General features: G+C 36.2%; 1 protein-coding gene across 42 annotated transcripts in view; it reads left to right on the top strand.

Moving 5' to 3' along the window:
* The window catches only part of limch1b (LIM and calponin homology domains 1b), a 207,495-nt gene that overhangs the window by 83,864 nt on the left and 99,615 nt on the right, over positions 1 to 24,016 (top strand). For all 42 annotated transcript variants that reach the window (XR_015507245.1, XR_015507248.1, XR_015507247.1 and 39 more), the window contains exon 3: positions 8,682 to 8,751. Coding sequence is in view for 31 of the 42 variants with exons in the window: in XM_087281245.1 (XP_087137371.1) it covers positions 8,682 to 8,751 (70 nt within the window). In the remaining 11 variants the exon portion in view is untranslated. The remainder of the gene's footprint in view (positions 1 to 8,681; positions 8,752 to 24,016) is intronic.

The following is a 24,016-nucleotide window of genomic DNA, read 5'->3' on the forward strand; positions in this document are numbered from 1 at the left end:
CATCTATCATCAAGTAATCGTTAACACCCCTAAATAAAATATATTAAAGGATATTTCACCCTAAATTCACCATTAAAAGGAAAATTCATCCAAAACTGAAAATTCTATCACACCTTTTACTTGTTCCAAACTTGTTTTATTTTTTTCTGATGTTGAACAATAATATCCAATAACTTGTAAGTAATGTCTTTGGTTGTTGAAAACTTGAACAATAAATGCTGAATTAAGATAGTTCTTTTGTTTATTATCTTTTTATTTATATAGTCAGACAGCTAAAACATTTTACAAAATGTGTTAAATCAGCTGCACAAAGGTATTGGCATGCTGGAAATCCTATTAAATTGATAGATTTAAGATTTTACATTTATCTGGATAGTTATCAATATTGACTGATATGAAAAGAAAAAAAATTATGGTGATAATTTTTTTTTGCCATATTGCCCAGCTCTAAATGTATGCATTTTCCAAATAATGTAAAAATGGACATTTACATATTTGCTTTCAACTATTTGAATTGCAATAGTCATATATGAGCACATCAAATTATAACTGATATATTTGAACATATACCAAAAGTGAACTTTGTTAATCCAATGGTTAAAAAACACATGCAAACTGACATTTTTGCAATATTTTGATATATTTGAAATTATATACAAGGTATGAATTACAGGAGGTGTGGGGGGGAGAGGTCTGACCCCCCAATTAATGCATGATCCCCCCTGAAGGACATCAAAACAACATGTACAGTAGGAGGGTCTGCCCTTTAAATAATTAATAACTAGTTTGCTCTGATCTGTATCTTAAATAATATGAATATTTAAAACAATGCATAACTTAATATACATTTGACCACCCCTATAACTGTTCATGCATCGTGAATGCATGCTTGCTCTAACAATATTAATTCAGCGGTTTGAAACTGGCAAGTCTAGAGCACTGACACAGCGTAAGTGTTCACAAAACATTTTTATTGTAAAATAATTGTTTGCATCAACATGTAGCCTTAGATTATCATAAAAGTAGATGCATAGTTTATACATTATTTTATTATACACTTGCTCATACATGAAAGTTAAACAGTAAAATAATAATATGTGCAGTCTTTCATAGTTATCCATTAAATGGTGCAGGAATGCAAATTTGCCACCGTTTGTTTAATACCACAAATGTCACCATCGTCTATGTATAATTTTCACCCTGATTTAAAAGTCAAATATGAATGAAATATGAAATATAATTTGCATATATTGTCATCAGATGTCTACATGAGGAGGAGGGAGAAGGGCTGGATGGGGGGGGTTTCCAAAACGAAGGTGAGGAATAAAAAATAGGCTGGATATTTGCAATAAATTTGGAATAATCTGATTGGGTATTTAGTGATTAGTGATAGGGATCAGCTGTAGTCAATCCTTTCAAAATTAGTTTGTGAAACTTATACTTCATTGGTTGCCTTGGTGAAAAACAGTGTAATTCATTCATTCGGTGAGGAAGGCTCTCTAAGCATGTGTCCCTGACCAAAGTGTGACTTTCAGTGGACAGTAACAGCCTCCGAAATGAGATGCTGATTCAGAGTTCGACTTGAGATTCAAATCCTTATGCACACACAAAATGATTTTCCATCTACCACAAGACATTTTTTCTGGCTCATTTTCTTCATCTGTTAATGATATAGTGTTTTCAGGAAGTCCCTTTGTTGAGATTTTGTAGAGCTCTATCCTTTAGCATCCTTAGAGCCTATCATTAGCATAATATAAGACCCCATAAGACCTCTAAAAATGGGCATCTGGTTTCCGACATGTGCTTTAAATAGCAAGCTAATCACAACATTTTATCAGTCTGACTAATAACAGAATGGTAGGCTTTTGAAAAGGAAGGATAGAGAGAACAAATACAAATACTACATGCTTCTGACTCTAGGAGAGGAAGACTTTTTGTTGTTGTTTTTTAGTCTTGAATGGATTTAAACATATTGTAGGTTAAACACAATGTAATTCTGTCATGTAATGGGGTGTTAAAATTTGATCATTTGTCCTGATTTTATTTACTTTTTATTATAACAAACAATATAATAGACATAAATAAAAATATTGGACCATAACAAATAAAGCTGTAAAATAAAAAAATAACATTACATTATTTATTCATTTGAAAAGTTTAATATGATCTACATTTTTGCTGTAAACTTTAATATTTAGGCATCTCTGTGCACGGTTTGAGACATTGTTAAGATCTCTTGTAAAACTTACAGTACATGTAAAAATACTAGGGTCTTCTTTTTCTCAGAGTAAAATCTAACCAGGAGACTTCCTATACTGTATGTGCAGTCTTGTTTGAGTGGAGGCTTTGATGGCTGGCTTTTAACAGTGTTGGTTACATTTATTGTAATGGTTAACAGCAGTGTTTGTGTTGAAAGATTTAGGGAGTGTTTAGCTGAACACTTCAAAGTGTGTCATTACACATTTTACTCATTAATGGTCGGGTAATCACAATGTTGTCATTTCTATCAAGTGCAGAGAATCCCCCTTCAATTCATACACATAACCTTGTGTTTTTGTTAAACTATTTCTAATATAAGCTAATTATAATTACCCTTAACAATAGACACGCTATTCATTGGGATTAAGTTTGCTATTTATTCTAGTCAAAATTTGTGCACTCAAACAGGAAAGATTTGTCTGGTTTACTGTATATTAAAAAGCAACCAATCAAACTTGCCTCTGCTAATACTTCAGCAAAACTTAAAGTAGTTTTCAAGCGAAATGTACATTACAGAATAACTTTACTCATTTTTATGCAAATTATGTCTGCAGGGCAGATCAACAATAACAAAGATGCACTTCCGCCACTTCTCACATTTCCTCAGCTTTCCTTATCTGCCGTTGAGCTATTTTCGAATGTTAGTAGTATTGGTCAATACATAACGCTGTAAAAATATAAACAGCAATGTTTGCGAAAACTTACATGTATATGGAACTTTTATGACTTTGTTCTCTTTGATTTTTATTTATTTTTTGTTTAGAGTTGGATGTCATAGTGACATGTTGATAGTTGCCCATTCTATTTAAAATCCTTATGGGACATTATGTAAACACTTAAAAATAATAATAATAGATAAAGTCATTTAGATTCAGTTATTATATAATTTTAAAAACCTTTAAAGTAAATTAATAAATTACCTAATGAATAAAACGATGCAATGAAAAACAATGCTGAAGTCAGATAGTCTACTTTGAACATGTGCGTTACGTGCCAGAATGTCTGTGTTTGTTTTGGTTGATTAATCCGCCCAATGTCACTTTAGTTATTATAATTCAGCACCCCGGGATGCCTTTATTGAAAACAGCTTATTTTATTCATTTAGCCAGGAAGGCTCTCAAAGCATGTGTCTGTGAACGAAATGTGACCTTTCGGTGGACAGTAATAGCCTCTAAAATGAGATGCAGAGTTCCACATGAGCTTATTAATTAGCAAATAAAATAAATATTACGAACATAAAATATTACGTAAACATTAGGTGAGCAGGTTACACTGTAATCCTAACAACACGCTATGTGAATACTATTGCAGTGATAAGCAATTTGGCTGTTTGCACCTGACAAAACACGACAGAAATTTAAATACAGCCATTCAGAAGCACAGAATAGTGCACTCACTGCACTCCAACAAAATGGTAAGGTTTATAATAGAAATAAATTCAAAATAAACATCTTTAATTTATTTTATTTTGAAGATCTGAGGTGAACTAACTGCCGCTGCTTTCAATAGTATGGCAATAAATGTCACGTAAAATGGCATTCAAACACACATTATTAGGATTTAATACTGAATAAAGCACATGAGCTGTACCTGAGGTGAATATTGTCATAGTTCTCTATGCACTGTCTAAAATATAAATTTGAGGTGTTGGTTAGAACAAAAACTCCTTTTAATTTGAAAATATTCCTTCTATCGTGTGCTGTTGATTTTATTTAGAACGTAATTTAAATCAGCCTTAAGGCTCGACAGTCGAGCACATTCTTGTTGGCGTCATCAATTTGGCAATCTTCTGTCACGATCACCAGCGATCCACTTCTGACAGAACGCTGATGATCTACAAATGTCATGTTTAGGATGTACAAATCCTATCAGGCCATGTCACACACACCAGCTGCTCATCATGTTTGACACAGCTGACACTTGTATTGACTGATCATTCAGACTGTTTATACACCAGTTTGGCATGGAGTTTTTGATGTTGATGTACCTTTGTATCTCTTTGTTTTGCCTGTTTTTTGACCTTAGCCTTGTTTACTGTTTGGTCATTTTTGCTTCCTATTTTGACTTTATGCCAGTTTTTTGACAACATTTTTGGAGAGCCCTTTTTGTACCAGCCACTTCTGTTTGTCCCTGTTTTGCTTAAAAATATTCTTATTTTACCTGCGCTTAGATCCTCATCTCCGTTGTTCCTTGCTTTGAATCCCTCCTGTGACACCTTTGCTTGCATTTGTTTTGAACCAGGTGTGTATTAACTATAGCAAACTTACATACTGCACTTTTAACTGCTAAGTGTAGATTTTTACTCTGGAGTAGTGGACTAGTTGACTATTTGCACCTATGTCTAGTTCACATGCATTTGGGTATGTTTTTGATATTATTGCTTTATGAGAGCTTACTGATGGTTATTACAGTTCACCTCTGATCTCACTCTTTGATGGTTCTATTGTATATTAAAACAATAGGGACATCACTGAAATCATTTGCTGTTTGGAATGTGTTGAAGGTTAGGTCAGAAAAAAACACTTCAAGGTCTCAAACTGCTTCAGGACATGTGCACACATACACATCTTCAACAAATATGGACTTGATAGCAACAAATTTTTTGTATTGTAAACGAATGCTTAATACAGTATATTGTCTTACCCTAATCTAGCAATTAAACTGAATTGGGGAATTTTCAATGTTTTACGTGCTATGATTTATGAGGAAGCAAGGCATGTCACTTCAGCACTGTTATACCTAGGTTAAACCCATGGAATTATATAAATTTAAGTCCACAAGTGCACACACACACAAACACTTGGTCACATAGGGTTTTAATTCTGACCGAGCTCCTTTTCAGTTAGTGCAGTTGGTGACAGTCAAGACTAATATAAAAGCATGATGTATGGCCTTTTACATTAATGTGTGTCCTTAGCGTGACTTGAGTGTGTCCGGCCTGTAAAACCCCTCATGCCTGATCTCTTTAAGACATTCCAGCTGCATCCTCCAAGATTCCTCTTCTCACATTTATAGCTTGACATGAAACACACGCAAACATCCTTTAAAAAATCAACCTTTTTTTCTTGTTCTTCTGAAACTAGATTTTCAGGAGGAAACAAGATTTTTTTTTTATTACAAATTTTATCTCCCATCCAAATATGTTCTTTGTCCTTCAGGAGCTGTATCTCTTTCTCTGTCTTCATCCAGACCCCTAAACTTCAAGTATACTTTTACTACCCAAAATAAGAAAAAAATTTTTTAAAGGTAAACTGATTACACCAAAATGAACAGATTTTTATTAAAATTAGTTCAAAGGACTATTGAATTACAGCCATAGGGTTGTGTTTGAAAATAATATTTAACTACTTCCAAAAGTCAACAAGAAACAAGAATGTATGTTCTTTGAATGCATGAGAGCAAACGAGTCTCCATACCAGCAGGTGGCAGCAGTCAGCAGAAAAATGTGAAGCTAAAACTACATTAATAATACATAAGCATAGAATTTTCACACAATTCAAGTCAAACTTTATTTTTAGAGCACTTAAAAAAACACAGAAATGAGTCAAAGTGCTTTACAGAAAATAAAAATAAAAATAAGCATAATATTATATAAAATACATAAAATACAAGATAAAATGTAGCTTAACTACCTAAAAAGGCACATAAATTAAAATAACTTGTTATTAAGATCAGGTTTCAAATGCTAACGAAAAAGCTTTAAGAGCTGAATTAAACGAGAACACGGAAAAGGCCTGTCTTGCGGGCAGCGGCAACTCATTTCAAAATCTAGGACCCACCACAGTGAAAGCACAATCCCCTGTAAGCTTACGCTTTGTTTTTGGTACAATCAGGAGAACCTGGTCAGCTGACCTGAGAGAACGAGTGGGCTTATAGACGTGTATCGGCTCAGAGATTTAAGGTCGGGCAAGACCATTTAGATATTTAAAAACAAATTAAAGAACCTTAAACTGTATTCTAAAGTGATCTGGCAACCAATGAAACGAAGCTAACACAGTGTAAATGTGGTCAAATTTGTGAGTACAAGATAAGAGGTATGCTGCAGCATTTTGCACCATTTGCAAATGGGCAACAGCTGACCTGCTACTCCCCATATACAGTGCATTGCAATACAGTAATCTAACTGAGTGGTCACAAAAGCATGGATTACTGTCTCAAGCTGTTGTTTTAGTATATATTGCTTTATATTTTTGTTAATTGTTTTAATTAAAAAAGCTAGATTTTAACTACCGCTCTCATCTGATTGTCAAATTTCACCCTTAAATTTGTGACTGTAGGCGTAATATGCAGAGCTAACGAACCTAAATTGAAGAGTCCCAGCTGTACCTTCAAAAACCATTACTTCTGGTTTGTTTTCATTAATTTTAAAACTGTCAAATTTAAAGTCATCCAAGCCTTCATTTCACTAAGAAAATCAAGGAGCGATTAATTTTTTCTAAGTGGCACATAGATCTGACTTTCACAATTCGCACCACACAAGACCCAATGGTGATTACACTAAAAAGAATCTTCTTTAAACCACCAAAGTGACATTCCTTTTCCTTTTTCACTTAAGTATAGAAATACTTTTAGTGAAACGCTATAATCAAGCATCCAAACACTGCCCAGACTGCTGAGAGCATGGTGTAGACAAATATGTTAATATGTGCACTTTCTTCTTATTAACAAAATAATAAAACTCTCGTGCAGGAACAATAGCTTCAAGACAGGTGGAGCATGGTTTCACAAAAAAGTTAGAGCAATGTAAAATTAAGGTAGAGGTGCATGGTCAGTGCATGTTTTTTATGTTGAATTTTGAAAACAAACTTGCTTTTGTTTAAGTCAGTGGTTCACTGCTCTAAGTAGTCTGACAAGCCTAGCCTTCACATCGATGTCTAGAGGCAGCATATCTGAAATGAAAAATGTACCCTAAGGCCCTGATCACACCGAAGTTTTTTTATTACACATTTTATCAGCCATCAAATGTACGTCTGCAGTTGAAAAAATAAAATAAAAAAATCAACTCATAGTGGAAAATGCATGCTACATCAGCCACGTCTTTTCATTCTAAAATCAAATGAAAGCTGAGGTGGGGTTTCCGTTGAGGTGACAGCAGTGTTTGTGTTGTCAAGATGACAGCAGGGACTTTGAAAGATTAAGGAGAAAATTGTGGTCCCTATTTTGAGTTGTCTGGAGCTGTATGACTTAACAAATCTTGCATATCACAATATTATTAAATAATACAATTATAACAATATCAATAATAGCATTGCTCACACAAAATACGCAGCTGATTCGGTCATTGCCTAGTGACAAAAATATTTTCTCAACAAAAACTCAATTCAGTTCACCTTTATTTGTATAGAGCTTTTACAATGTAGATTGTGCCAAAGCAGCTTCACATAAAAGATCATAGTAAATTGGAACAGTGTAGTTCAGCATTTAGGGTTTAAGTTCAGTTCAGCTCAGTTAAGTGTGGTTTAATAATCACTACTGAGGGCCTAAACACTGAAGAGCAAAACCATGGATGCGTAGCTCTACCCATCCCAAACCATGCGAGCTAGTGACGACAGTGGAGAAAAAAAAATAAAAAATTTTACCAATTGGCTAAAGTGAAGAAATCAGACTCAGTTAGGCACGACTATTAAAAAAAGGCAATGGGGTGCACCTCACCTTTTGTTGTGATCGAGCTCTAACTAATGTATTTAAAAAATTGTAGATACAAAAAAAGTTAACAGCGCTCTCCAGAGGACTTTTTGTCTGAACCGTGTAACAAAATGTACTTGGAGCAATGTTTTCTAAGCTTTGCTAAAATGTAGAATGAGGCTGTATTTCCATTAAGCCAGGGATGATCTAATCATAATGAAGAGCATCATATGACTTCACATTAAATCATATAACACTTTGCTGCAGAAAAATTACACTGAGGTTTTCTTTCTTCTGTTGAACACAAAGGTAGATATACTGAACAGCCATTGATTATCTGTAGTTGCTGCTTTTTTCGCAACATTCTTTAGAATATCTTGTTTTGTTTTAAAAAAAATGATGAGTCTGAGCTATCATTTTAAGGGGCCTTGATGTGACTTTACACTTGTTTCTTTCTTTGGCTAATTATCATTCCCAAAAGAAATCTTATCCCGCAAAAAGATTGGGCCATTAAATCTCTCCTTGGAATTGATCAGTCTCACTTTGCATCATCAGTATCCATGTTGTGGGTGAGGTAACCTGATTGTCTGCGTTGCTGGTTCATGCAGACAGATGTGGCAACCTCCATTGATCACTGGCCTTTTAAAACTACAAATATTCTTGGACTCTGCCGACGATGTTGACAAAACTGCAAAGTAGACATTAATCAAATATGTGTGATTGGGTCTGAGCGACCTTTGTAGGGCTTTGGTTCTAAATCAAAGTGTTTACAGTGTGTCTTTCCCCCTATCTCTCAGACTGCTGAGCTCAATCAGACCGGGTCTGGTGAAGAAGATAAACAGACTGCCCACTCCTGTAGCTGCTCAGGTAAGTTTCTGTTTACTTGCCCAGGCCTTGTCTAAGCATTTTTGTAATGTTTCTTTTGATATAAAGTGATTCTAAATATATGCATACTGGCCATTTGAGATGATTTCTTGGTGTGAGCCTTAAGCAGTTAGTGTGCCTGAATTCAGTGATCATTTAAGTTAAGCTTTAAGAAACTTATCTTTTTACATTTTTTAAAAATTATTATTATATACAGTGAGTACAGAAAGTATTCAGACCCCCTTACATTTTTCACTCTTTGTTATATTGTAGTAATTTGCTATAATAACTTATTTAAAAAAAATCCATTCATTAATGTACACACAGCAGTCCATTTTGACAGAAAAAACAGAGAATTGTTGACATTTTTGCAGATTTATTAAAAAAGAAAAACCAACGTATCATGTGGATCAAGAATTCAGACCCTTTGCTCAGTATTTAGTAGAAGGACCCTTTTGATCTTATACAGCCATGAGTCTTTTGGGAAAGGTGCAGCACGTTTTTCACACCTGGATTTGGGGATCCTCTGCCTTTCCTCCTTGCAGATCCTCTCCAGGTCTGTCAGGTTGGATGGTAAATGTTGGCAGACAGCTATTTTTAGGTCTATACAGATACGCTGAATTGGGTTTAAACCAGGGCTCTGGCTGGACTATTCAAGAACAGTCACAGAGTTGTTGTGAAGCCACTTCGCTATTTTAGCTATGTGCTTAGGGTCGTAGCTGTACTTGGCCACATTCATCTTTCTCTCAATTGCAACCATTCGTCCTGTCCCTGCAGCTGAAAAACAACCCCACAACATGGTGCTGTCACCACCATGCTTCACTGTTGGGACTGTATTGATGAGCAGTGCCTGCTTTTCATCACACATACCGCTTAGAATTAAGGCCAAAAAGTTCTATCTTAATCTCATCAGATCAGAGAATCTTATTTCTCATCATCCTGGAGTTCACCATGCAGGCTTTCATGTGTCGGGCCATAAAGCCCCTACTGGTGGAGGGCTACAGTGATGGTTGACTTTTTACAACTTTCTCCCTTCTCCAAACTGCATCTCTGGAGCTCAGCCACTGTGATCTTTGGGATCTCCTTTACTTCTCTCACCAAGGTTCTTTTTCCCCCGATAGCTCAGTTTGGCCTGGCGACCAGCTCTAGAAAGGGTTCTGATCATCCCAAATGTCTTCTATTTTAGGATTACGGAGGCCACTGTGCTCTTAGGAATCATAAGTGCAGAAGAAATGTTTTTGTAACATTGGCCTTGAACCTCTGTGCCTTGCCAAAATTCTGTCTCTGAGCTTTTCAGACAGTTCCTCTGACCTCATGATTCTCACTTGTTCTGACATGCATTGTGAGCTGTAAGCTTTTATATAGACAGGTGTGTGTTTTTTTAATTAAGTCCAACCAGTATAATCAAACTCAGCTGTACTTTAATGAAGGTGTAGAACGATCTTAAAGATGTAGATGGATCAGAAGAAATGGACAGCACCTGAGTTAAATATATATGAGTGTCACAGCAAAGGATTTGAATGCTAAGGACCTTGTAGTATGTCAGTTTTTTAAAGTTCGACAATAAAGATGCCCAGAAGGAGCATGACTAACAAAAACAACTGGTGTTTTTTTGTTTATGGTTTGATTATCATCCTTTACAATAGCATTGCTTTGACAGATTTACTTCCCATTTGACAGTCTGCATAGTTCTAGATACATGAAAATAATTCATTTTTAAAAAAACTTTTTTTTTCTTTTTTTTTTAAAGAAAAGTTCTGTTGAATAAAAAGTGTACGTATACAGCTATATTTTGTTTTGTAATTTATTTTGTTTCTTGTTTTGAAAATTTCTAATTGTTTTAATTTGTGGCTAAGAAATTATTTATTTATTTATTTATTTATTTATTTATTTATTGGTGTGGCCAGAGAAAAAAATTGGTAAATTTTGGTCTTGTGAAACGCAAATTGCAATGCCACACTATGAAAACACAACTCATTTGCTCATGCTCATTGAGCAAGTTCATACAAAACAAATAAAAAGTTAAGTGATTGAGGACTCATGTAAACATAGCGCAAAATCTAAATTAAGTCATTTCAGCATGCCAAAGTCAAATGTGTGCATATATTTTCCTAACAACATAATATATGGCTAGGGAAAATGCCAAGCGGCTAGTAATGTTGAAAAACTACTAGCCATTGTGGCTGGTGATAAAAAATTTTATATCAAGCCTTGTGTTTTTTATGATTTTGCCCATATTTTTCAGCTAGGTATTTATGTTAAAAAATATGCTTATTTTATTTTTAGATTTTTATTTTTTCTTTTTCTTTCAGTCAGTTCAGACCAACCAAAACCTAAAAATGTGGCAACTTTGGTGACAATGATGGATTGTGTTGGCTCTACAATTTCAAAATATTCAGCATTTCAATGCCACTATTTGACTGTAGGGGCAGACCGAACTGCACTCTTGATTTATCTGGTTCTATTTCTCTCTATAATGTAAAGCCTGTAATGCATATTTCTAGCCAGAGGCTATGTATGAGAAAGTTTTACCTCTGAATTATATTTGGAAACTATGTCTGTGGGTGTCACCATAAAAAATTAAAGTGCAGTGTTTCGCTTATAATGTCTTATTGCTCATCGTCATAAATGAAGCAAGGATGCATGACAGCTGACTGGGAATTGACCTATTTGAGGAGAGTTTACTCGCATGTGACTTGTTTTAGCTATTTTGGTCCGTTAAGAAACTTTGCAGTGTAAAAGTGAACCCCACCAAGAACAAAGAGCCACATTGTAGCAATCTGAATCCGTTTTGGAACAAAACAATCAATCTGTACAAGTGTGAAAGCACCCTGACTCACTGAGCAAGTATTAAAGACTCAGAGCTTAATTTAGTTAATTGTTGATCTTCATTGTATTGGATTTATTGAAGCAAATTTAAAAAGATATTAGCTTGAAACATGAAGCTGTTGTAGTACAATATATATTGAAGAAATTTACATTCTGAAAAGTTTAAAACATTCACTGTATCACTAAAAAAAATGTTTAGGTAAAACCATCTCTCTGAATACAGTCTGCCATTAGCTGTGGAGAAAGAGAGTTTGCTTAACCTTGGACAGATATGAAAACATCTGGTTGGAATCTGTCGAATCTTCTTGAATTGCATTGTGGCATATATTTGGTAGCCGAGGTTGCCAAAACTTGAAGGTCACCACCTGCATGCGTGCGCTTTCAGAGTTCAGCTGAGAATTGGATATTAGTCAAAATGTCAGACTCTATATTGAGTTAAAATCACGCTGCGGTTTCAGGCTAATGAATGCACCTCTTGTTTTCTTTTAGGGTGTTCTTTCTTTTTCACCCTCCACCCTTCTTTTGTCCTCTCACATCAATGACGAGTCCCAGAGTCCCGTGTGCTCCTCTACTCAGCCCTCGAGTGAATAAAAACAACTATGCGCTAAAGAGAGAGGGGGGAGCCTTGCTTTTCATTTGACGAAAGCGTACCAGAAAGCCTAATAGAGTTTAAAGGACAGCAGCCAGAGGAAGACATTGTTAAAAGCCGAGCGAAAATAACAGGTGTTAATCACCCCGAGCTTAGAATTAGTGTTTGGAAGGAAGTTTGGTTTGGCTGGGCCGTTTCCTTTCTCCTCCATCATTCACTCCTTGCTCTCTCAAATCGGCCGTCTTATCTTCACTGTCCACTAATCAGCGCTGCTACCCCTCCTAGGGCTCGTAACAGGCATGGGTAATTACATGCCAACATTCCTCAAATCTCTCTCTCGCTCTCTCTCTATCACTCTTTGCCTGGTTTCCCCCCATGTCTCGCTGTGATCCCAGAGCTACAATTACTCCGGAATATCTTATTGCACATTAAAGCCCCGGAATGCTTCCTTTCGCCTGGTATGTCAGATAGCATCTCCCATGTTTGCACCACTACAATAAGTATGCACTACATAGTAGACAGGTGTGTTGATGTGAAGACATTGGTATACAGAATATTATATTATATTATATTATATTATATTATATTATATTATATTATATTATATTATATTATATTATATTATATTATATTATAATTAATTTTCTTTTCAGCTTAATCCCTTTATTAATCTGGGGTTGCCACGGTGGAATGAACCGACAACTTATCCAGCATATATTTTATGCAGCGGATGCCCTTCAAGCTGCAACCCATCTTTGGGATACATCCATACACACTCATTCACACACACACTATGGACAATTTAGCTTACTCAATTCACCTTCATTATATTATATTATATTATATTATATTATATTATATTATATTATATTATATTATATTATATTATATTATATTATATTATATTATATTATTTGTTTGTTAATTTATTAATTTATTGGTATCACTTTTTTAATGGTCTCTAACAGATTTTGTTGAATTTAAGTTACATTGCATCTACATGCCAACTAATTCTCTATGGATAAGTAAGTACAAAATAAGTACAAATAAGTACATCTAAATAAATTTGCATTGTAAACATTGTCATTTTTGAATTCATGTTATAAGCGTTTAGGTTAAGTACTCCCCAAATCATTCAACATAAATCCACAGATTTTCCAGCAAATCCACATATTCTGTCTGGCCCTTCTTATTTGAGTCACTGAATCATTTACTCAACCAGTGTGATTTATTTGGGAACACAACTTTAACATTTTGCTCTGAGACAAACAATGTAAATTCATACAGCTTTGCTTGGAACTGGGAGCAAAAGATGACCCCCAATATTATATCAGTGAATAATATATGTGAATAAATATTGCTTATTCTAATTACAACATCAATATTTAACTCCATATAAAACAGAGTAGGCAATTATTAGTTTGTGCTAAAAAGTAAAATGTCAGTAACAAACTATAAATCTAATGCATGCAATCCTGATTTTTTTCCCCCATGTGTATTTTCTCGTGTTGTGCTCACTAATGTGATTTTGTTTTTAGATAATTAATTAAATGGATTATGAAGCACTGGTAGGCAATGCAGCAAAGCATTCATAATATTACCGTGGTTGCCTTTAATCCATCTGTTGAAAGATTTTAGCTGTGAGGAAAATTACGCAACATTGGAAACGTCTCAGGAGATTTTTGACTCAACATGAAGCATTTCAAAACAAAATGCCACAACCTGAATTATTGCAATTATTGCACTTTCAGACAAGCTCAAGTATGTTGTCTTTTGAAATAAAGCCCTGGTTGTGGGTCTTTTTGGCACCTAACGTGCAAAACAATTGTGAAGTGCAAACTACATAAACATGCTGTTATCTCCTGCATCATAATAAAACAGGTTAACTCCTGCTTCCTTTTCCTGTTTTTTCCGCTTTTTTTTTTGGCCCTCCAGACTTACTATTCTGTCGTCTAGTTTTAGGGGTCTCAAGTTTGTTTTGTCTGCTGTAGTACAGTAGTGTCAAAGTTTCTGGCTGTATGTTCACGCAGACAGCCAGGCCTACCTGAGGAAGTGCATACCTGGAATGTTTTTGAGATTTTGTCAGAGTTTGCATAAGAAGATGGATTATCTCAGCTCTTATCAAAATAGGCAGAGTTAAATGATCTCAGAGCACAGTTTAAAGGGTTTTTAAAGGTTGAGGACGCTCTGCCAAACTTCTGAATCCTCTTAGCGGTTCAAACTGCATACATCCGTAAATCTTGCATATATTTATAGCCACCGTATTATTTGCAGATGTTTAAAAAATAGCTGAAAGATCTGCACACAAAGTTAAATGTTTAAACTGGAACACTAAGGTAACTTATCCTCCAATTTATACAGTGGTGTAGGTCATTCGTCATTTGCTTTATACAACCCATATAGGAGTGTTTACTAAAATAGTGGCCATACTGCGAGTAATGCAAGACACTGTTCCCTATACTATACTTAACAATTCAGGATCCTTGCTTGATCAATAGAGCATTATTATAGTCTCGCAAAAGTCAGTGGGATCAAATAGTTTGTACCTCGAATAGATTGTAAATGGACTATATGCACAGTGTTTTTCAGCTAATGATGAACTTCCAGTGAAAGCTTTCTGTGACTATTTTCAATAAGGTTCTTTTTAAAGCATCAATGCTGTAATGTAATTGAAATCTAATCAGTTAAATAGAATTAAGCATCCATTTGATTGTTAAATTGTAAAAAGAAAGACTGTAAGCCGTCATTGGCAGCAGGCTCGCGCAGAAATTCCATTGAAAATACTGGGGTCATATTAATGTCCATATTTTTAAAACATGGCGCAGAAAAATCTCATTTAATGCAGTGCTTCTTGTTTGGTCTGATACCCACCTTATATTGTATCTCAGCCAGGCAGTGATGATCCCTGTTTTTTGAAAGAATTCAGATCTTAAATGCAGCGATTCTATGGGCTGACAATTCACCAGAAGCCCTGGGGCTGGCTGACTGAAATTAAAAGTCAGTGTACATATACCCCATTGTGTTTCAAAGACTAGGCCAAATGTTAGAATGTAAATGTACACTTTGTGGATAGAAAAAAAGTAAAAAAAAAAAAAAAGGTAAGCAACTAATACTGTTTGGGATTTTGTACTAATGAGTCAAACCTCCCAAGTTCCAACCTAGTAGGACTCAATCTGAACTTTACATACATTATAGACAACTAAATAGGAATGTAATGATTCAATGGAAAAACAAAAATATATTTGATTTAATTTATGATTTCAGAATCAATTCTCTTTTTTTAACATTATTTGTTTATTACGAAATGAGAAGTTGTCTATTTGAGTAGGGTGATTATTTTTATTATCTCTGAGTTATATCCAAAAACATTAAATGAAACTAGATGAAAATAAAAGACTTGGCAAAAAATAATAAACAAAACAAGACATGGAGACTGGACTATGTTTACAATACTTGATCACTGCAGTTGTGAAATCAAGAGAGTAAAGCTGTTGTACATGGAGTATGGGTGTGGGTATTTAAATAGCCGGATTGTCACAGGCTCACTCTTTGACAGTGTCTGTTTATGTATTAGGCTATTGCAACACATTTCTTTGTAAAACTGAAATATATAACTAAACTGATGTTTTGAAACAAACCAAACCAAATGAGTGATCAAATTGCTTATCGTTCACTTGAGTAACAATCACAAAGTGTGAACTATCAAGTGTCAACTATCAGTAATTTGGCATGCTAAATATCTGGACCTGTCAACAATTCAAATCATGTTGTGTGAAATATGTTCTAATTGGATGGAGTACTACTTTAAGGCTACTGAATACTACTTTAAGACCAAATCCCAAATCAATTTAAACCCAGGCTCATTCTGAAAACGTGCCTCTATATACATTTCTGTGGAGTGCCAAATACATCCCTGGAGCTACTTTTTTGGCAGTTTTTGATTTTGCGAATTCAACAGAGGTCACCGTGTATGCCTTTTCAGAACTCAAATTTCTCTTGCGAGTGCCATTCGCGCCTGCTCTTCTCGTGTAAATCTACTAGAGGGCGCTTTCGACTGACTGACTGACTGACTGATCTACTGACCCACCCTTCTCCTTCCCTAAACCCAACCAATAGTGTTTTCAAAAGCTCCAGTTGACCCGCCCACCCACTTCCCTAAAAGAAAAAGCCCTCCCCTGATTTATGTTTTCAGATATTACCACATTCTCACCCTGTTATTTCCTTGTTTATTTTATTTTTTGTCTGTTTTTGTCTTACCCGCTTTCTAAAAACCATTCCTCACCTGACTTAAACCCCATCTTCTGTCTGTGTCTCAAGCCTGCCAACATACTTGGCGAGCTAACTAAATAAACTTGTAACAGCAGATAAGCCATCCATACGAAGGTAAATGGTGAGCTGGTAAGCACGTAAAGGAACAGCATCATACCGTCTTGTAGTGTTCTTGTTTAAAAACGAAATGCAGCCATATGAGCCAATGTTTTTTTTTTTGTTTACAGTGGCTCACTTCATTTCATTCTGCAGCTAGCCACTTCCTTGCTGTCAAACTCTCCTTGGAATTTAAACAAATGTGTTGTGCTTCACAGAACATCCACCAGGTGGCGCATCAAACAACAAACTCCACTGTACAGATTACATCAAGCTTTATAATTATTCAGTTGCTCCAAACTTTAAACCTTGTTTTAAAATACGCAGGTTTACATTTAAACCATTATTTTGATCATGCATTTATTTTATATTTAAGATCCATAAACTTTAAGATATACCTTATATATAACAGGATAACTTTTATCCTGTCTCTCTAAAACTTAATGCAGAGCTTACTAGTTTTGAAAAAAAAGGAAAATTGAAGCTTCTGGCTACACAATACACAATCTCCAAATATGTATATAGGGCTAAACGTTTTCAGAATGAGCCTCTGTTGTCTATTTTTTACCCCTACACCTAAACTCTTGGCTTTTGAGTATTAAGGATTAGGGAAATGGCACACCACTACTAAACATGCACACATAATCATATATGTTGTCATTAGTTTATACGTGACAGGAGATGTTGATTGTCGTCATTCCAGTAGGTGCAAGCACTGTAATGTTTAACAGCTTATTTGCTCACGTCAAGTTGTTTTGTGCTGTATTTGAGTGTTGTTCAGCTTGAAAGCATATGAGCCTCTGGGTTTTCTCAGGATGACTGTGGGATCATGTTGCAAGAAGCTTGAAACTGTACTGTATTTACACAGTGCTCGTATTCATGAATGTAACCACAAGAAAAAAACATTAACATTATACCATGCTGTAATATGCAAACTCACTGCCACTAGACTTTTCTGATAGACTGGTCTCTTCTGTCAAGTCATAGGCTAATGTTATCAGAATTTAAAATACGTTGAATATTTCACAGCGGTTATCAATGGCCAATTCACACCACACAGAAAAAAAAACAGAAATACTGTTAAGTTCACACTGCATAACAATTGCCATGCACAATAATTTAATAATTAATTCAGTGATCCTTTCCAGGGCTAAAAAGACATTTACATGAAGCCTATATGGTACCTGGTTGGGTTAAATCTGAGATTGTTGCCGTTTGTTTGAAATTCCTATTACACTGATCTGATGTTCAAATGTATCATGTATCAACCACTGATTGAAAACAAACTGTCCAGTAGATTTGTTTGTTGGCATTCATCTGTGTGGGTACGGTGTGAATTTGCTTTAAAAAAGACAATTTTTTAAATAAAAAAATAATAACTAAAAATAAATATTTTAAGATCATGACCTTAAAGCCTGGTTTATACTTCTGCGTCGAGTGACCGGCGTAACCCACGGCACATGCAACATGCGTAGCTGTGCATTTATACTTCTTGCGCGCTGTCTCTGTTGGTCTGCATTAACACTTCCGAAACGCTAGTTGGCAGTGAGATGTAAATGTTCCTCTGTGTCAAGTTTCTTCGCTGATGTTTTGCTTTTCCTGAACACTTCCTGAATGTACAAGTGGCTCAAACTCGCTCATTTTGAGGCAGGAACCGGTGGACATGCAACAATTTAAACTATGTGGTAAACACAAAACAAAACTTTCCATCTGGAGCCCCTTCACGGGACTTCAAACTTGTAAACAATCGCTCCATCGGGCTAACGCCATTCGCGCGGCTCTCGGTCCCGCCCAGACTTGTCAGCGATACCAAGCCGACTAATCACGCGTCATTGTGACATGTAGTTACATTTTTTGAGAGGTGCACGTCAGCGACGCTGACAGCCACGGCGTAGGGCTATGCGTCAGCGCCGTAGCACATGCGTGCGATTGACGCAGAAGTATAAATCAGCCTTAAAGCCTGGTTTATACTTCTGCGTCAAGTTACCGGCGTAACACAGCGCAGGCAATGCGCGTGGCTGTGCATTTATACTTCTGCGCGCTGTCTCTGTGGGTCTGCATTAACACTTCCGAAACGCTAGTTGGCAGTGAGGTGTAAATGTTCCTCTGTGTCGAGTTTCTTTACTGCTGTTTTGCTTTTCCTGAACACCTCCTGGATGTACAAGTGGCTCAAACTCGCTCATTTTGAGGCAGGAACCGGCAGACATGCAACAACTTTAACCATGAGGTAAACGCAAAACAAAACTTTCCATCTGGAGCTCCTTCACGGGACTCCACACTTGTAAACAATCGCTCGCGCCATTCGCGCGGCTCTCAGTCCCGCCTAGACTTGTCAGCGCTGCCAAGCCGACCAATCACAGAGCTTGGGCTACGCGTTGTTGCGATGTGTAGTTACATTTTTTGAGAGGTGCACGTCAGCTACGGCGAAGGGCTATGCGTCAGCGCCGTAGCATATGCCGGCGTTTGACGCAGAAGTATAAATCAGCCTTAAGGGGTAGAATTGGGATTGGGAGGCAAGATGAACAGAAAATGCCACTTAAATCTGTATTAAGACAATCAGTTCCCTTCTGAAATGAATCATTTATATAAACTCTAAATATAAAATTTTTGTTTGTGCATCTCAACCAGGTTGAGTCGTCACATATTGGAATTAATGTTTAACCGGCTTACAGTTCATCATTACATCCCTGACTGACACATTAACATTAAATTGATATGGAAATACAGATTTACTTACAGAAGAGTGCACTGTAAAAGATGCTGAGGTCCACACAATCACCTTGTGTTGGGACAACATGAAGAAATTAAGTTAACTTATTAGATTTTACAAATTTAAGTGGATTGAACATAAAACAATTAAGTCTCAAAATTAACATTATTAAGATTGTTAATTGTCAGATTATGCAGCACCATTTATGCGATCCAAGACCTGTGAAGAAATGATCCCAAGGTATCCTTAATACAGGACCAGGCCGTATCCTGAGCTGATGCTGTGGTGGTCATGGAGGAGTGGAGTGCATGAGACTTGAAAGACCACAGTGACAGACGAGTCCCTGCATTTATCCTGTGAGTCAGCTTGATCACCCCCTGGTGACCTACTCACACCTGCAGTTCTCCACAATGGACGTCCAGCATTCTCCAGTCTCCAGAGCCTAGACTGCAGCTCCACGCAGGAAGTTTGGCCAGAGGAAAAATGGTCTAGCCCAACTGAGCCTGGTTTCTCTTGAGTTTCTTTTTTCTTGACTTTGTCAGTTGGTGAAGTTTTGTTCCTCATTATTGTCGCCACTGGCTTGCTTGGTTTGGGAATCGTGGCCTAAATCAATGCTGAGCATCGATGGATTTTCTCTTCAGTGTTTAGACTTTCAGCAGAGCAATTTAAACCACACTGACCTGAACTAAACTGAACTTCAACTCTGAAATCTGGACTTTATTAGAAATTTTATGTTAAGTTGCTTTGACACAGTCTACGTTGTAAAAGCGCTATAGAAATAAACATGGATTGAATTGAAGTTAATAAGTAGTTTGAACAGACAGCAGTCCTTATTTTTGTATAACATGTGTTTATTAAGGTTTTACAATAAATCTTACCCCAATACACGAAACTTACCCCAGACAGGTTTAAGGAAGAAATAATAATCATTAAAAATAAATAAATAAATTAAAAGAAGGGAAAAAGAGGAAGAAATCTAATCAAGCACCAATTCACTTTCCACAACTACAGACTTCCAAAGCTTCTTCAATATCTCCATTTTTCACAAAGTTCAAAAACACCTCCCAGATATCACAACATTCAGAGGATTTTCCCTTATTACATACTAAATGTGAGCTTTTCAAGAGCCAAACATGTTATTAGCTTTCTCAACCAAAGTCCAATGGAGGGGCGATTAACATTTTTCCAAATTAAAGTAATACAACGTTGAATGTTTTTTTGAGTGTATATGAAATTTGAAGACTTTCCAGAAAAAAATAAATGAAAGTACAAAAAATGAAAGTATAAATACACATTACATTACATTACAAAGTAAAATCAAGGAACGCTGCAATAGGGATTCTCAACCGGTGGGCTTCTGCCCACTAGTGGGCCTCAGCGATCCTGCAGGTGGGTCGCGAGATAGCTTAAAATTAACTTAAATATTATTCTATAATTATTTGATTTCATTATTAAATATGTCCTATTAAAATTATAGTAGTAATAGTAGCAGTATAGTAGCATTTTCGGTTTTCTGTGATTGAACAGGCTAATTCGGACTCAATTTCAGACACAAAAACAGCTTCACTGTTAATTACAGACATAACTGTGGCTTAAGTTTCCAACTGCTGCGTGTCAACAGGGACTACGTTCTCAGTTGTATAAAGCAAACAGTCACACATATGTAAAACTACAGTAACAATGATTAAATGTTATAATAACCAGCTCACTTCTGCGACTCGTACTGTATCAAAGTCGCACAAGTCTGTTAATTCACAAACTAGGTTATGCGTGTTCTCTTTGTGTGAACACTTTAAAATAACTGTATAGTTGTCCAATTTATAACTGTCATGTGTCTGTACAGGAGGACCCAGCGAGACTCTGTGGTGTTTCAGTAGTAAACAACAGCTCTTTACTGTTCCTATCAGCGGACTCCAATAATGTCCGGCTAAAAACCAAACCACATTCAGATCAATGTGTTTCAACAAATTTAGAGAGTTTTTACTGTATTTTATATTTAGGGTTAGGTCGTTTATTTTGATGGATATAGATCAATAGATGAATAGTAGTCAATCTAATTCAAAGCATTTTTTTGTCATCTCCTGTTGTCCTGTCAGGTTCCTTTAACTGCAAAAAAGGCCCAAATACTCTGCAGTTGTAAAGAATAACTGAAGTAAAAAATTCAGGAGCTTTGAACCTGTCTGTGCGGTTTTGAAGAAATGTTTTGCTAATAAATAAAGCTTTAAAATAAGCATTTTTTTAAAACAATCAGTTTGGAGCTTCAAATTTTTTTTTAATCGATGGATTTTCTCAAAGTTAAAAAGGTTGAGAACCCCTGCGCTACCGTATAGATTGTTGATGAATGTACTGTTTGCCGAAATTATTTTATTTTATTATAGTTTTACTAGGTGGCACTAGTTAATCAAAAACAACATACTTTGCCTCCAAAAGTGGCTTCTGTAGCTTCTTCTTTTTTTTTTTTTTTTTTTCTAAAGGCCCATTTCCTCCTTTCTTTAAAACTGTCTGCTTTTTATTTGACTTGTTTCTCCGGCAACGATATTATGTCTGCTCACCAGCTCCTTTTAATGCAGGTGTCAGCGCATTGTTTATGTGCCGGCTGTTATTCCTGGCGTGGAGGTTGTAAGGATGGAAGCGAAGGAAAATAGGGAGGATTCCTATGTATGGGCTGGGAACATGACAATTACATTAGACAGCCAGAAGTACCAGTAGACGTCATTTGAATTACCGGATTCAGCTCTTCCAGCACTGACAGCTGCAGAAACCCAAGAGCTCAGTCATGTTTGCAATTGTAAATGATGAAATGCGGGTGACTTTTAGGTTTTCTTTGATACATGTGTTCAGGCAGTACATCACATTTATGACCTTCAGAAGGAACTATAACTGCCCTTTAAAGGTTTTGTGAAATTCTTCACATTGCACCTCTTGAGGTCAATAATTAACAGTGCAATTTAATCCACAGTAAATAATAAACATATCTTGATCTTGTCTTTCATCAAGATCTGAAGATCTGCTTCTGCTCTAGTAGGGCATTCCTTCTCTGATGATGTCTGTCTGATGGCTTGAACAAAATATTTTTAAGCAGTCATCTTCAAGCATTAGTTTGCTATGAGTGAGAGATGGAAAAGTAAAATCCCACAACTCCATTTCTACTGGAAAAACATCAAAATACTGAAAGTTGTCAAATTAGCATAGCAACATTAGCGTAATCGGTCCATTCACAATGTGAAGCTGAATGAATTGGTTTATACGCATTTCTTATAGTGTTCTTTTTCACACCACCATCTGGCCTGTACTGTCTTTCTCTAACAGGCAAATCTAGGTTTGGCTCAAACTAACAGAATGTAGCTGTATTGCAGAAGGACCATTGTTTAGCATTGTTTTTCATAACTTTGACTGGCCACTCAGGGACTGCTTGTTCACACTGAATGGGTTTTTTGCTGTTAAAAATGCAAGGCACAGGTCAGTAGAACACAATAAAGCAAAGTCTAAAAACAGTAAATAAAGCAAGCAGCATAGTGCGAAGGAAAAATGAGCTCGGTTTGAATCTCCTTACATTAAATAATCTATTTTTTCAGAGTTACATGTAGCTTTTCTGTTTTTTCTAGAAAGTATTGTCATTCTATATAAAATTCTTTTTTTTTGCCTTCTACACCATATTGATTCTATCCAATTTAATTCATCTTTATTTTTATAGAGCTTTTACAATGAAGATTGTGTCAAAGCAGCTTCACAAAGAAGATTATAGTGAATTGAAACAGCATCAGTTCAGTTTTCAGAGTTTAAGTTTCAGTTTAGTTCAGTGTGGTTTAATATTCATTGCTGAGGGTCCAAACACTGAAAATCAAATCCATCCATGCGCAGCTCTACAAGTCCCAAACCATGCAAGCCAGTGGCTACAGCAGCGAGGGAAAACCTTCACCAATTGGCAAAAGTGAAGGATAAAAAACCTAGAGAGAAACCAGGCTCAGTTGGGCACGACCATTTCTCCTATGGCCAAATGTCTTGTGCAGAACTGCAGGCGCTGGAGGCTGGACATCAGTGAAGACTCGTCTGTTCCTGGAGTCTCACAGAAATCAGACTCATGCTCTCTACTCCTCCATGACCACCACAGCAGCTGATCAGGATACCGCCTCAACCGGGATTGTGGAAACCTTGGATTTGTCTCTTCACGGGTCCTAGATCGCATCAGTGGCACTGCATAATCTCTGGGGGCCCTGGGATGAGTATCCCCAGGTGGAAATAGAGAATAAAAGAATAATTAGCATAGCTGCTGTTCATAGTGTATATAAACGAGATGTGAGGAGCACATTCATGCATCATACCGCTATGTGATGCGTTGATGTGCTTTTATCGTTAGAAATGCAAGGTGCAAGTCAATAGAACAAAAAAAATGTCGGAAAGAAGGAACGAACGAAGAAAGTAAGAAAGAAAGAATTAACGAGAACAAGGAGCAACAAGCAAGCTAACTTACTAACTAAATAAATAAATACATGCATAAATAACTAAATAAATAAATAAGCTGCATTATAGGAGGTAAAAGTAAGTACTGTTTGAATAGCTCCTTACACTATAAAATTGAAAATGTAGCTTTTTAGATTTTGAGATGTTATGATGTTTCAGGGGGCGAAACAGTGGTGCAGTAGGTAGTGCTGACACCTCACAGCAAGAAGGTTGCTGGTTCGAGCCTCGGCTCAGTTGGCGTTTCTGTGTGGAGATTGCATGTTCTCCCTGCGTTTGCGTGGGTTTCCTCCGGGTGCTTCGGTTTCCCCCACACT

The sequence above is a fragment of the Danio rerio genome, chromosome 14 (genome assembly GCF_052040795.2).
Source record: "Danio rerio strain M-AB ecotype USA chromosome 14, GRCz13ab, whole genome shotgun sequence".
NCBI classification, from domain to species: Eukaryota; Metazoa; Chordata; class Actinopteri; order Cypriniformes; family Danionidae; genus Danio; species Danio rerio.